This window comes from Camelus dromedarius, chromosome 8, assembly GCF_036321535.1.
Source record: "Camelus dromedarius isolate mCamDro1 chromosome 8, mCamDro1.pat, whole genome shotgun sequence".
Classification (NCBI taxonomy): Eukaryota; Metazoa; Chordata; class Mammalia; order Artiodactyla; family Camelidae; genus Camelus; species Camelus dromedarius.
Window position 1 is genome coordinate 3,041,465 of NC_087443.1, and position 14,873 is coordinate 3,056,337.

The 14,873-nt window shown below is 46.7% G+C and overlaps 1 protein-coding gene across 1 annotated transcript in view; it reads left to right on the forward strand.

The window, feature by feature from the left end:
- LYST (lysosomal trafficking regulator) overlaps positions 1 to 14,873 on the forward strand; it is a 159,518-nt gene that overhangs the window by 132,384 nt on the left and 12,261 nt on the right. The window contains exons 47-52 of the mRNA XM_064487841.1: positions 85 to 221; positions 2,833 to 2,931; positions 8,183 to 8,322; positions 9,093 to 9,190; positions 13,754 to 13,910; positions 14,321 to 14,392. Of these exons, the coding sequence (XP_064343911.1) occupies positions 85 to 221; positions 2,833 to 2,931; positions 8,183 to 8,322; positions 9,093 to 9,190; positions 13,754 to 13,910; positions 14,321 to 14,392 (703 nt within the window). The remainder of the gene's footprint in view (positions 1 to 84; positions 222 to 2,832; positions 2,932 to 8,182; positions 8,323 to 9,092; positions 9,191 to 13,753; positions 13,911 to 14,320; positions 14,393 to 14,873) is intronic.

The following is a 14,873-nucleotide window of genomic DNA, read 5'->3' on the forward strand; positions in this document are numbered from 1 at the left end:
CTCCAGCCTCCGAGCTGCCGCGGGGCTGGGCTGTCCAGCAGTAACTAAGCAGCGGGCATCGGTGCTTTTGTTTCCCTTGCTGAGGTGTGAGAAGCATGAACAGCACTGACATTCAGTGGTCGGCCATCCTGAGCTGGGGCTACGCCGACAACATTCTGCGGCTGAAGAGCAAGCAGAGCGAGCCTCCAGTAAGCTTCATCCAGGGCTCGCGGCAGTATCAGGTGAGCGGCTCTATGACGTGCTTTCTGACCGTAATTAAACATGACGCCTAAGGGCTCAGACCAATAGCAGCCCGTCTCCCCTGTCCCGCAGCCGGCCCGGTCACGAGGCTGGGCGTACGCCTTGTCTGCGGGGCTCTCAGACTTCCTAGCTCCCGCCCTTCTGCCTGTGTCCCCAGGATCCGGGCCCGCCCAGCATCGCACTGAGACAGCGCTGGTGCTTCCCACCCAGCGCCGGCTGGGGGCCCGGTGCTGGGACACGTCAGTGTTGCTGTCTTCTCAGCGTCCACTTGCCTTCTGTCCCCGTGTCATTTTCAGTGCCCAGAGTGCCACCTTCCACACCTGGTTTTGCCTAAATGGACCAGGTATTTGGACATCCTGACTAAAGCCCTGTGATCTGTGGTCTGTTGTTCACTGGGTCACCTTTGGCAAGTGACTTAACCTTTCCTGACCTGAGCTGCTTGCCTCCTCTGGGAAACTGGGCCAGTCATCCTGCCACTGCGTGCTCATACAGGTGCTGTAAAAGTGCCTCCAGTGCTTGTGAAGGTGCTCTGCAAACTGTAAAACACTGGACACACATGCACACACACGCACTGCTGCCACAGCTTTTCCCGGTACTAAACTGTGTGTTAAACCTTCTCTCTTTGCCCTTCTTTCCACGGGAAGTTCTGCTGCCATTTCTGACGTCTGTTACCTGCCTTAACACCCGGTGCCTGTTCACACTCCTGACACTCGTCACCATTCCCTGAGCACTCTGGAGCTGGAGGCAGCTACTTTGGGGCCTTCTTGGTAGTGAAAGAAAGGAGAGTAGTGACTGTTTGCTTAACCTTCAGTAAGGGTCATCGCCTTGTGTTATCTGACCTAACAGTAAACTCACAAAAGTAAAAATAAAGGATGGTGAAAAGCAACCGTATTAGAAATTTTAATGAAAATTTAAGCACTGCACATTTTTTCTGTCATGTAAAGTTGGTCACAGAAACATCGTTAAAGATGAAAATGTACCGCCATCAGTTGTTTAGCAAAACAGATCCAGATTTTTAGCAAACACTGCGTGATAATCCGACTGCTCTCGTGACTGCCAAGCATGTGCCTGTCAGCCTTCTTCTCTTTCCTGTTTCCCCTGGAAAATGAAAAGTTCTGAACCCCCCGCTGTGCCCAGTGGCAGCTGAGAGCAGACCACAGACACGATGTCTCCAGTCTTCTCCTACACTTTCTCGGAAGATGACAGCATTCCTTCCACAGTGCAGAGAGGAAGCCAGAGATGACGGTTTATTTCACGCTACCTTGTCCTCCTGGGAGACCCGTCATTCTTCCGTTTTCTTATTTTGTCTGTTTTGCTTTAGCACAGCTGGGATAGTTGAAGAGTAGTGATGAAGTAATTCCTAGAAAGACGAAATAGCAGAACGTTTCAAAATAGAGAAAAAATGAGACGTTAAAATCCTGTGCTGTAACTTAGGTTTCTAAGAGTTCAGTAGTCCCACATAGTGGTTGCAGGACAGAATGAGTTTTATTCTGTATATTTTTAAAAGTACATTTTCTTCTTGTTCTTTGGAAGACCTTTAAGAAAGGATAAAAATTATGAAACATCAATCTTTACAAATAATTAAAACCATTCAAGAAAGAAACTCTAAAAAAAATTGGATCCATTGGACTCTGATGATCTATTGAGAGATAAGAGGAGTCAGGATCAAAGACATTCATTTTTCAAGGTGGCAGACGCTTGAACACATTTGTAGGGCCAGGAGGGGAGAAGCCAGCAAAAGACAGTTTGCAGTTCTGAGAGAGACGTGGCAGTCGTTCTGAGAAACACTGGGAGCGGGGGGCAGGGGCGCTGGCCTTAAAGACAGAGGGCCTTCTCCTCTAAATCGGGAGACCACAAGAGACAGTCTGAGGCACAGAGAAGGGGTAGGGTGAGGTCTGTGGCTGACGACCAGCGTCCTCTTGGTGGATTGAGGTGTGTGGGTGTTGCTGACCCCACCAGGAGAGGTGGGGCTGGAAGGGGCCATGGGAGCAGAGCAGGTGGGGGCAGCTGCCGCGGGCGTGGTGCTGGGGGTCAGCCAGCGCTGAGGAGGACTGTCAGGTCAGGCAGAGGGTCTGGCTGACCGTGACAAGTGTCTCCACGGTTGGGGCTGAGGGGTTATAATCCCAGATTCTGTTCTCTGCGTTTGTCTTTCCTCCTCCTCCTGCTGAGTCATCTTTAGAGCTGTTAGAAGCAATACGTCTATTTATAAGGACCCTGTTTCCCCACAGAAACAGAGGACGAAAACAAGGAAATAGAAGTGTAAAAATCGGGTGAAATGCATCCCACACACACTCAGCCCTGCATCTGGCTGGTCCTGGACTGTTTTGTTTAAATTTCTGGGGAAGAAGTGGCCGTGTGTGTGTATACGCAGGAAAATGTAAAATCACAGACAGTGCATTATAATACATTTTAATGTGGGAGCAGCTTTTAGACATCTTAAAGTTACAGGATATTATTCTATCTTGCATCATTCTAATCACTTCAAAGGTTTACCTTAAATTTTGTGATCGTATATTTTTAAAATAATAGAAAAACTTGTAGCATTTCTCATGCTTTTTAAACACAATAATCTTTGGTTTGTCCTTGTTCAAGGTGACTAGTTGTGCGTGGGTGCCTGACAGTTGCCAGCTGTTTACCGGGAGCAAGTGTGGCGTCATCACAGCCTACACCAACAGGTTTACCAGTGGCACGGTAGGTCCTGGGCTTGTGTGGGGTTTCCATGTCGGTGAGGGGAAGAAATCCTTTATGAAGTATAATTTTTAAGTATAAGATTAACTTAAAGTTTTTGTACTTTAATCTCTTCTCCACATAAGCTGTAAAATGTGAAAGATCACGTATTTACCTCGTCAGTTTTTGGTTGATTGGGATCACGAAAAATCTTGAGAATGACTGTAACGGCCTTAGTGTCTGGTGTCAGGGACATAGTATTTTGAGTTTTCGTCCGTGTCGCGTTGGGCTTTTTGACGCCGTGTTGACGCATGCCGGCCTGTGTCCTCGGTGGCGGCCTGGATGCGCGGGAGCCTGTGAGGCTGGGAAGCGAGAGCGCGCCGCGCCGCACCCCGTGTCCCCGTGGTCTCTGGGTGAGTTCAGTGGCGGCAAAGTCCAAGTAGCTTGTCTTGATTTCTACCAATTACTGGAAGAAATTTTTTCGGCTATTCGCGGAATCTTTAGGATTTAAGAGTTAAATTGCTAAAACAGCTCGGTGAAGAAGACAGTATGCAGCACTTGTAATTTGCTGCCGTTCCTTCCTCGAGCCAGCTGTCTGTGGCTGTGGATCCGTGGCGGGTCCAGGGTGGTCCCTCAGTGACGATCATTCAAGGCTGGAGCGTTCTCCGGGCTTTTTTTCATTAGGTTTTCTCCATTATTTTATGAAACACGTCTTACTGGGTGAGGCCTGCACACCTAGCATGGCTGATGCTAGCTCTTTACTTCTCTGTCCAAGTTTATTCCCTTTTAAGCCCTTGTTAGGTTCTTTGCCACAATCCTGGGGGTATAAATGTGACCATAGCATTGTCTCTGTCACTTAGTCGAAGGAGCCATTAAAATGTTCTAAGCAGGGGTACTGTGCTCCCGTCAGCAATTGAAGGAGATCACTGCCGGCCAGGAGAAATGCTCGTGAGGGGTGGTGGCCGGAGGGCGGGGTGTGGCGGGGACGTGGGCCAGGCTGAGGGCCCTGGGTGGGCAGGACCATGAAGGGCGTGCTTTAGGGAGGGGTCACAGAGAACAGAAGAGGCGCCAGCCTATGTCAGGGAGCCTGGAAGGCGCACTTGAGCTGGATCTTAGAAGGTCAGTTTACTAAGTGGAGAAAAGAGGAACGAGTGCTTCAGCAAAGCAAACCAACCCGGAATCAGAGGCTGGGACTTGGGGAGCGGCAGGTGCTTAGAGTGCAACGTGCTGGGGAGGGTGGCAGGGCAGCGGGCTGAGTGCGGTTCTCAGACGCACACGACACTGAGAAGAACGCTCGAGGTCTGAGCGGAGAAGTGCCTTAACCTTGGAACGTCTCCCGTTTCCTCCTTTTAACTCCCAACGGCCTGAAGTGGATGTTAATTTTATAACGTCTCTCATATTAACTGCTGCCACCACCTTTCACCTTTTGAGCTCACCCTTCTGTTTCCTCTTTCCTACAAATGTATTCTTTTTTTAATTTTGTTTTACTGAAGTATAGTTGATTTACAATGTTGTGTTAGTTTCTGGTGTACAGCATAGTGATCCAGTGATACACATATACATTCTTTTTCATATTCTTTTTCATTGTAGGCTATTACAGGCTATTGAATATAGTTCCTTATGCTAAACAGTAGAATCTTGTTTATTTTGTATACAGTAGTGTGTATCTGCTAATCCTGAACTCCCAGTTTATCCCTCCCCCTTCCCCAGCAAGTGCATTCTCATCACTTGTGCTCAGCACGTGTCCCCTCATGTGTGCAGGTCACGCTGCACCACGTCATGGCTTTGAAATAGCAGATCGGGATAGTGACTGTCGTTTGAACGCAGTAAGACATAGGCTTCTTTTACTTTGAAGTTACTGGAGGCTTGTGAAGCCTTATGTCACTTACCTTTCCTCAATTATCTATTTGGCTGAAAGTAGATTTTTCAGTTTATTTATAAGAGTGCTCTTTTTCTCCTAAGTATTAATACCACTGGGTCATCAGGTCATGAGGTGAACAGTTGCTATTTAAACTGTGTCCAAAAGTGCGTCCTGGCTGTGTGGCTCTGTCCTTGTGTGGTCCGAGGGAGGCTCACCTGGTCTTTGTAGATGTCGCTGCTGCTTTCTCTTGGGGACCATCTCATCACCTGGGGGCCTCTGAAGCTGCAGGTGTGACCCTGTGCCTGTGGGGTCAGCAGCAAGCGCCTCACGTTCGCAGGACTCCACTCTCCCAACGCACTGAGAGCCGTGCTTCTGAAGTGTCTGTGCTCTCACCGTGCTGGTCTCAGCTCCCAAGTGCCAGGCAGGATATGACCAAAATGATTGCTGCTTGAAAATACTTCCGAGGAGGGCTTATGAAATACCTCCCAGAGCTAGTGAAGTGCACCTCATTTGGGGCATCGTGTGTTCCTGTTGAGTCTCCCACGTTAGTCTTCTAAAATGCATTCTACAAACGGAATGTGAGTGAGTTGACAAGTTACAAGGAATCGTTATCTGTAAGCCATTTATGTGTTGGAGAATAACATCTTCTAAAAGGGGTAACTGATTTTAAAATAGTCGATCTTACTAACTACTGTGTATCAAACACATAAGCAACAAGGTCCTACCGCACAGCACAGGGAGCTGCATTCAACACCGTGTAACGGCCTATAATGAGACCAGTATATGTACGTGTGTATAACTGAATCACTGTGCTGCACACCGGAAGTTAACACAGCATTGTAAATCAACTGAATTTCAATAAGAAACAGTTGCTCTTGAGTCATTTCTTCACTAATTGAATAGTGTGGCCACATCACCTTCATACCCATGAACACCTGTATTTCTGTTCTTTGTGCTGATGGTGGTGGGACAATATGTATGCAGCTTATCCAAGCTAGTATTACATCATTCAGGAACATCTTAAAAAAAACAGGCCAGCACAGACTCCAGTTCTGCCCACAGAGATTATTGTTTGATCCATCAGGGAGTCATCCAGTAACACTAACGCTTGGGTCATTTTAAAGAGCACAATCTGTAAAATTTCAACAACCACTGTAGGTGCCTGTCCTGCGATCATCCCATAAGTATTATTCGTGGTCATGAAGTTAAAAAAATACACGTACACACACACACACATATATTTTTGTTTGTTTGTTTTTAAATAAACTGGGAGGGAGCTTTAGCCTTGATGGCATTTGCCAATCCTAGAATATTGACACTGCCCTTGGACAGCCTCTTGTGAGAGGAATGGAAAACAATACCAAGGGGACAGAGCAAGCTGGGGGGTCCCAAGGAGGCCCTTCTCCAAAAGGCTTGTCCCCAAAGTGAGGTCCCCAAGAGTAGGGGTGCGTCAGACGGGACCAGCTCTTGCCTGGAACTGCAGCCTGGATTGGGATTCCCCAGGTGGTCAGGACCCTCAGGACCTGACCCTTGGGAAGGCGGCCCTAGACCAGGATGGTGCCCCAAGTCTCCCAGCAGAAACAGTCACGTGCATTCTATTCCACAAATAAAGGAATTCCGACAAATAATTTTTTAAATGCAATAACAAATACAATAAAACCAAGCACACAAATTTACAGACAAGACAATGAATATGTGAAAAGTTAAACTTAGTTATAATAAGAGAAATGTAATTTAAAGCAACATGATTGCCATTTAAAACTTGGGAAATCTTCAAAGGTTTAGAATGAGAGTCGAGGCACAAACTCAAATGCTACAGGGTCCAAGCAGAGAAGGGAAGGGACTCAGGCCTCTTTGGGCAGGGAATTCCTGGGTCCCAGGGCTCCCTGAAGCATGGTCTGAACGAGTGCTTAGCCCACCCCACGGCCCTGTGGAGAGGGCCACAAAGAGCCAGAAGGGGCCCAGACCAGGACCCTTGCCCTGCTCAGAGCCATCCAGTTGCTGCGATTGTGTTCAGGTGAAGGTCACGTGCCCCAGCTAAACAGAAGCCACTGGCACACAGCTCAAGCCAGTTGTCGAAGGAAAACTGTGAGCCTGGTGTTGCCTGGTCATTTGAGTCTTTGAATATAAAATATGTATTTTTATGTGAATAAAACACTGACGTATAAGGCACTTAAAGTAAGATGCGCTGCAGCTAATAAGTCAGCGCTGATGTTTCAGAAACAACGGTAAACAAAAGGGCCAGATGCAGCAGGTCCCTGACGAGCAATACCACATTTATGAGGTGTATCGACATGAAGAACAATGTAGCGCGTTGTCTGTTGTCGTAGTAATACGTGGTAGAACCTAAGTGCTGCATGCATGGGAAACAAACGCAGATTCAGAGCAATAGTAGCTCTGACAAGGGAGGGGAAACAGGCTGTAAAACCGTACAAACTGTGATGTTTAACGTTTTCTTTATTTCAAAAAATAAGCTGATCGTATAACGTTAGGAGCAGTTTAACTGAGTGGTCAGGATGCAGCTTTTGGCTACACGTCTCCTTCCTACTGTTCTACATTCGCTGAAGTGAAGGACTGAAATACTTTATGACAATAAACGGCTACCTAATGAAAAGAAGGGTCAGACTGTGCATGGACATCTGGCCTCTGTGAGCCAGTGTGGACCTCGGGGCAGCAGCTTGCAGCCTGCGACCTAGAAGAGCACTGCTGCTGCGTGACGGGGAACACAGCGCCCTCGGCGGCGCCCCGCATTGGCGCAGCGCCCTGAGCAGCGCACCGTCCAGAGCCACAAAAGTACTAAACTGACACAACATTGTAACCTGACTGCGCTACTCCATATACACAAAAAAAAGAACTACAAAGGTATTAATGTTCACTGATCCACTAGTAGGATTCTGAAAGTTTGTTCTAAAGAAGTGGTTTAGAGGAGGAACAGACTTGTGTTCATGAAGGATTTACTGATGGTATCCAGTTTTGAAAAAATTCAGAACAATTTTAAATGCCTATCAATAAAGGATGCTCGAGTAAATTATGACATACTAACTATATAGAAAATTATGACACTTAAAAATCATCTTGAAGAATGGTTAGGAGTGGGAAACGCTTATGGGAGATTGTGTAAGATACAGAATAGAAAGTTGTTTGCATGGCAGTCACCACAGCTGTAGAAATACGTGTGTGTTTGGCCAGAGACTGGATAAGAACAGACAAAAATGAAAAGCATATTAGTTGATGAAATTATGGTCAATTAAAAAAAGGTTAATGTTTAACTAGTTTTACTCTTTAGAAACCATTGAGCTTGGTTGAAAACCGATACTTTTGAGAAGAGTCACTTAGGTTGTTTTATGTTTGAGATACAATGTTAGGACTCCTTTTGCTGTGGTTTTTGTCTTACAGTTAATTCTTTTATTTCAGCCCTCGGAGATAGAAATGGAGTCTCAGGTACATCTCTATGGGCACACAGAAGAGATAACCAGCTTATGTGTGTGCAAGCCGTATAGTATAATGATAAGTGTAAGCAGAGATGGAACCTGCATCATATGGGACCTGAACAGGTATGGCCGCGCCCCGCCTTGGTGTTGCCTTGGTGTCGCCGTTCACACGCCAGACACAGAGGCACCAGCGTGATCGCTCTGCCTTGTAACAGCTTTAAGTGTGATATTCAGACTTCACCTTTATAAGCTTAATGAATTAAAAGATCAGTTAGGAATGTAGTCAGGAATTCCCTTTAAATAATAGGCACATATACACTGAGGAAAAAAATTATACAAATAAGAGAATATAATTATATTTAATGATCATATTGTTACCGAACTGAATCTTGGGTCCGCTCGCCCACTCACAGTAAAACCAATCTACTGACACAGGGTTGTGGTGAAGCAAAGTGCAGCGTTTATTTCAGGAGCCAAGCAAGGAGTCCAGGACAGCTAGTGCACAAAGTCCTGAACTCCCCGATCGATCGGTGTCCGCAAAGCGTTTTTAAAGGCCAGGTGAGGGAGGGGGGTCAGGGTGTGTGATCAGCTCGTGCACAGTCCTCTGGTTGGGGGATGGTGAGGTCACAGGGCGGGGGCATGGGTTCACGCCATCAATCCTTAGGCTCCAGGAGGTCTGGGGGCTACAAGCTCATGGTCATCAGCTAGTTAATTTCTCCCTTTCGGTGGGGATTTCGCATCTGTAAGACAGCTCAGGAATGTGCCTCAGACACTGTCATCTAGGAACTTCAGAGACAGCTAGGGCAGAGGATACGAGGGAGGGGTCTGCCCCAGGAAGGCCCACGGGGTCCTGCTCCGTAGCGATACGCAGATTCATGTCCTTGGTCTTTCAGGTTGTGCTACGTACAAAGTCTGGCAGGACACAAAAGCCCCGTCACTGCCGTCTCTGCCAGTGAAACCACAGGTGACATAGCCACCGTGTGTGACTCAGGTGAGCAGGCCCCAAAACCGCAGCAGGGGGTGGTGGCGCTGGCAGTGCACTTGGCCTGCTGGTAAGCATCACAGGCTGAGCGTGGCGCTGCCTCGCTCGGACCCCGGCCAGACCTGAAGGCGTAGGTGGTAGCGCAAGTGTGTGTCCAAGTCCGGGAAGGCCGAGGGCTGAGCTCGTCAGCTTGGGTGTCGCCCTCTGCAAAAGTCGGCACTGTCGTAATGCAGCTCTTTTTCTGGTACATGTGAGACTGCGTTCAAGCACATCAAAGTCACGGGAACTATTGCCACGTAATTATCTGGGTTTTCTTGGGTTTTGTTTTCCTGTCCTTCTTTGCTTCTGCTTTTTAAGTACTAGCTTTGCCACCTTCCTCCTGAGTAGATGACCAGCGTCAGCTGGGGATGGACTCTGAGTTTACGTCTCCTGGGTCCTGAGAGCGCAGCACAGGGCACCTAGCGGAGGCGTGATTTCCCTGCAGTCTACGTGGCAAAGACGTGTCTCCCAATCGAAGCTCTTGCTTTGGGGTTTTTGGTTTTTTTCGTTTATACACATTAAAAAGCTTGATGCATCCAGCGGGAAAGAACAGTTGAAAAGTTCATGAATTTTCTGTTTTCACTTCTATTAATTGAAAGGATTCTCTGAAAACCTTTCTTTCTGCCCACTGAGTTCAGACTGTCTGTGACACGCCTACAGCTGCCGGTCTTCTGTCCTTTGCTTGCGTTTCTGTTACTGTTTTTCCCTGACACCAAACGTGTGGTCTTTCCAGACACCAGACAGTTCTCCGTTTCTGTGATACCAACTGGGTGTCCAACGATGCAATTCAATTCTTACTTTAACTAGTTGAAGCTAGCAAATTTAGGGATCCCAAGACCCCTGAGCAGGTTCAGTAATTCTCTAGAATGACTCACAAAATTCAATAAAACACTCTACTTACGAATATAGCTTATTATAAAGGATAGAAACGAACACCCAGATGGAAAGGTACTTGGGGGAGATCTGAAGGGTCTGTCCACGTAGGGTCAGAGTGCACCACCCTCTTAGGATGTGAATGTGCTCCACCCCCCCCCCCAGCCTGGAAGCTCTCCTCACGCTGTTTAGCGGTTTTTCTGAGGTCCCACTATGTGTCCTGGTAGATCACATCATCGGCCACTGGGACCTGAGCTCACCCGCCAGCCCCCTCCCCTCCCCAGGGTGGGAGGGGCTGTAAGTTCTAACTCAGTCATCTTGGGGTTGGTTTTTTGGTACCCAGCTTCTGTCCTAAAGCTGTCTTGGGCCTCCCCGCAGGAGTCAACTCATTAGCATACAAAAGACAGTAAATTCACCAGGGTTCCAGGAGCTCCATGCCAGGGGCCTGGAGCGAGGTCCAGATATTTATGTGTTTTGCTGTCCCACGGACGCCTCTCAGAGTTTCATTGTTTGTACACAACATTCATTCATTCTTGTATTCAGGAAAAGGCATATCTCCAGTCATGCTTAAAGATTTCAGACGTGAAGTACTTGCCAGTCTCAGCCCCCAGTCATAAAATAATGACGTGAAAACATTTTTATTTCCTAATCATCATAACTGAGGAGGGAGAGAGTTGACTTGGGCACCACGAGTGTGGGCGGGTGCTTGGCGACCCAGCTGGCCGTTCCCCCTTGAGGTGCACGTTAGCAGCTTGCAGTGTGTCACGTCAAGGCGGGTCTGGGGAAGTGCTGCAGTGGTTATTTACATGCAGTTCTCTGCCTCCTTGTGTTGGCAACATTTGGAAGTTAGGGCTGATCCCTAGGGAGCTGAATTTTGTAAAGTTAATTACTTTCTGGCTGCCAGTAGTGATTTATGTCTGTGACATTCTATCAGCTAGTCATGGGAACAAGAAACCAAACTGCTTATGTTTGCGATTACCAGCTCCCTAGTAGGGCACTCAGGTGTCCCCAGGTAGCGCACAGTGTGACAGAGAAGTGGCTGGAACTTTCCTTCCAGTTTGAACAAAAAGGCCTTCTCAGCTCGTCTGAGGCCTCTTGGTACATATAGAAGAGGAGTCGTAAAGAGCACTTGGTATGTAGAGAACATAATGAAAATAATGGCTTTTTAAGAAAGAGGACAGAGTGTATTTTAGGGACCCAGACTAGAGCTCACTCCCCGATTCCTGTGGTCCAAGAAGCGAAGGAGATTAGCAGACGTAGCCAACCGAATGCCTTGGCTCTTTAGTGAGAACCATCCAATAACCTTAAAAGCAGAATTTTAAATAAATACACATATGTGTGCGTGTGCGTGTGCGTGTGTGTGTGCACATATATGACCTCAGAAGTGCCTGGGCTGGGGCTGAAGCTCACTGGCAGGCTCACTGCTCCTGGTCCTGGTCTCCCAGTGCTCACCACGGGCTGTGGCTTTTATAGTGATAAGTTGTGGAATGTATTAAAGTGTGTAAGTGTTGCCATGGATGGCTCCTGTGTTTTTTTAGAATCATTCTGCCACTGTATCAAAACGCATGCATTTCAGCCAGGGTCCACAGCCTGGCCTTGCACTGCCAGTGGCATCATAAAGTTAACACAGTCATCTCTGGGTCAGAGCAGGGGGGTGGTTCTCTCATTTATTTTAATTTTGAGGAAGATGTACAGGAAGAATAAGGATTTTTCTCAGGAATGCCCAACTTGCTGACTTTTGATTGATGTGCTAAATTATACATGAAGACAGTCTGGTATTGGGTAAGGGCCTTGATTTGATTTTATTTTACTAAATTTTTTTAATATTCACAATCTTAGGCACATGAGTAGTCACTTGGTTTTGTGGTAGACCAAGTTTCTGGGGGACCTGCTAGGGTCATTCTTTGCCTGTGAAGTTCCATACCCTGCTTCACAGAGTCCAGGGCCACACTGAGACTTTCTGCCCTGAAGGACTAAGCCATGCGGTAGCTGTGCCTTGCAGTTACCCAGCCCTGCATCGGTGTCTTTTATGGACATGTATCCAGTGACTTTAATAAGCCTTCTAAACTTTCTAGTACATATCTGGTTACTTTATATATTTTTAAAAATCTGTTATTAGATATTAAAGTCAAAAGAAAGAGTGAAATACAGTCTATTCATGTAGAAGATGAGTTTATCTGGTCTATAATTGTATTTCTTTAGCATATTGAGTCTCTGTGTCTTGATGCTTTATTTGGATAATCTCTCCTAATCAGTCTTCTACCATGGAAAGGAGACCCCTGGGCATTTTTCATCTTGGGGGGGGGGGGTGTAAAATGTATGTAATATAAAAACTGCCCTCTAAACCATTTAAAATTCAGTGGCATTATTACCTTCATAGTGCTGTGCAACCCTCACCACTGTCTATTTCAAAAACTTTTCATCACCCCACACAGAAACTCTGTGACCGTAAGTCCCTGTTCCTCCCTCCCCAGCGGATCCTGGTAACCTCTGTTCTGTTTTCTATCTCTGTGAATTTGGATTTGCCTAGTCTAGATATTTCACATAAGTGAAATCGTATGATATTTGTCCTTTTGTGTCTAGCTTATTTCACTTAGCATAACATTTTTAAGATTCATCCATGTTGTAGCCTGTGTCAGAACTTCATTGCTTTTTATGGCTGAGTAATATTCCATTGTATAGATTTACCACATTTTGTTCATCCATTCATCTGCTGAGATTGTGTCTTCTGGCTATTGTGAATTAACGCTGCAACGCACCAGGCGTTTTGGTTTGTGATATTCAAAGGTCTTTAGCATGTCTTTAGATAAAGAAATCTTTGCAATATTTATTTCTTTTCTATAAAATATGAAATCTTTTCATTGCCTTAATAAAAGAGAGAAATAAGTTCTCTATTTTATGTTAGTTCTAACGGAGAGATAAATTAAGTGGAGTTAACACATTGTGTCATCCAAGCTTCATCACGCCTCTTAAGCTCTCTCTTCATCAGCATGAGAGTATTTCTCCAAAGGAGGCTGGGCACACACATCTCCGTGGGCCCCCAGACCACCAGCCCCAGTTTGCAGAGGCTGGCAAGCGCTTACTACGTCCTCCGCCCCCTGGAAAACTACAAAAGGTCTGGTCACTCGTGCTCTTTGAAAAGAAAGAATTTGTTTAATAAGACATTGATTTACAAGATTCAAACTTGGACATTCTGAAGAATTAGATTTCTCTCATTTTCTAAGAATTAGTTTTTAACTCAGCTTTTCCTGTAGCTGTCTTTTTCTCCAGAAACCCTTTAAGTCATGCATAGGTGGTTTCAGAGCGTGTTCTCTGTGGGGACTGTTTAGCTTTCCAGGTACTTTCAGCTTCAGATTTGGCAGTTCGTGTGCTGAAACACTGTGACCACAGAAGGACTCGTGGTTCATTTCCCTCGTGGCTCTGCACTGTAGGTGAATGTTTTACTTTTATGTTTCTCACTGGGCGTCATCTCTAGACAAATATGCAAACTCTGTGTGGCTCATGATGTAGTAACACATTTACACAGTCTTCAGTCATGAGTGGTCTGTAAACTTGGTCACTCAGACAGACAAGCTGGCCTCAGGGAGGCGCCGCAGGGCCCCGCGTAGCGGGCTCTGCACCCTCCTCTCTGGTGACCCGTGGGTGACCACGGTGTTTCAGCTGGTGGAGGCAGTGACCTCCGACTCTGGACGGTGAACGGGGACCTCGTTGGACATGTCCACTGCAGAGAGCTCATTTGTTCTGTCGCCTTCTCCAACCAGCCTGAGGGAGTATCCATCAACGTGATTGCCGGGGGATTAGAAAATGGAATCGTGAGGTAAGAGGAGGCCTGACGTCTGTGCGCTTCTTGATCGTAAGGACAGGGCAGTTTCGAAGGTTCGCTTTCACTCTCTAGGCACGTTAGCATTTGATGCTTAGAGATTTAAAATCGCCTTCAGATCTAGGCTCTTCAGTTATTCCTGTTTAACTTCTAAATCATAAGGAAAGCGTTAGTGCACTTTTGAGATTTTATATTGTTTGTTAACTATAAAACAACAATATGAAAATAAACAAAGTTAAGTTGACTCACTCCCACGCCCACCCGCACACGTCCCAGAAGTAACTGTGGGTAAGTGTTCGCTGTGTTGCCTTGCAGATGCTCTGTAACACGGGAACAAACACGCAGGGCTCCTTAGTGAAGGGAATTTTAGTTTGCAGAGTCAGGTGACGCCTCTCTTCTCCCTCCAGGTTGTGGAGCACGTGGGACCTAAAGCCTGTGCGGGAAATTACATTTCCTAAGTCAAACAAGCCCATCGTGAGGTGAGTCTCCCGGCCTCCCACCTGCATCTCGCACCCGCGACTGTTCTCGTGACGGGGACAGTAAAGTGCCAGCGGTACAGAGATGTGTGACCACATGCATTACAGGCCACCGAGCACATGCAGACACCACGATGTCCAGGCCCAGCGGCAGGAGGAGGCCCAGTTCCTGTCTTCCTGGAGCTTAAAATCCGGGTCAGGAACTCAGTGTCCAACAGAGAGCTCATAGGGACGGAGCCCCAGGAAGGCCCCACCAACTGTAGCAGCTGCTTTTTTCCTTCCTTATTGAGAGCCCCATCATGGTGACTGAGCTATGGGAGGGAGTGTGACAGGTTGATAAACAAGCAGTTCCCCTTTGCTCACAAATTTGACTTTAAAAACACAATTAGAAGTCGGTGATTCAAATTCTACCTTATTGAAATAAATTTCTTTTTAATCCACTTAATGTAAAGTTTAATGAACCTGAATTACTTACTTATTAATG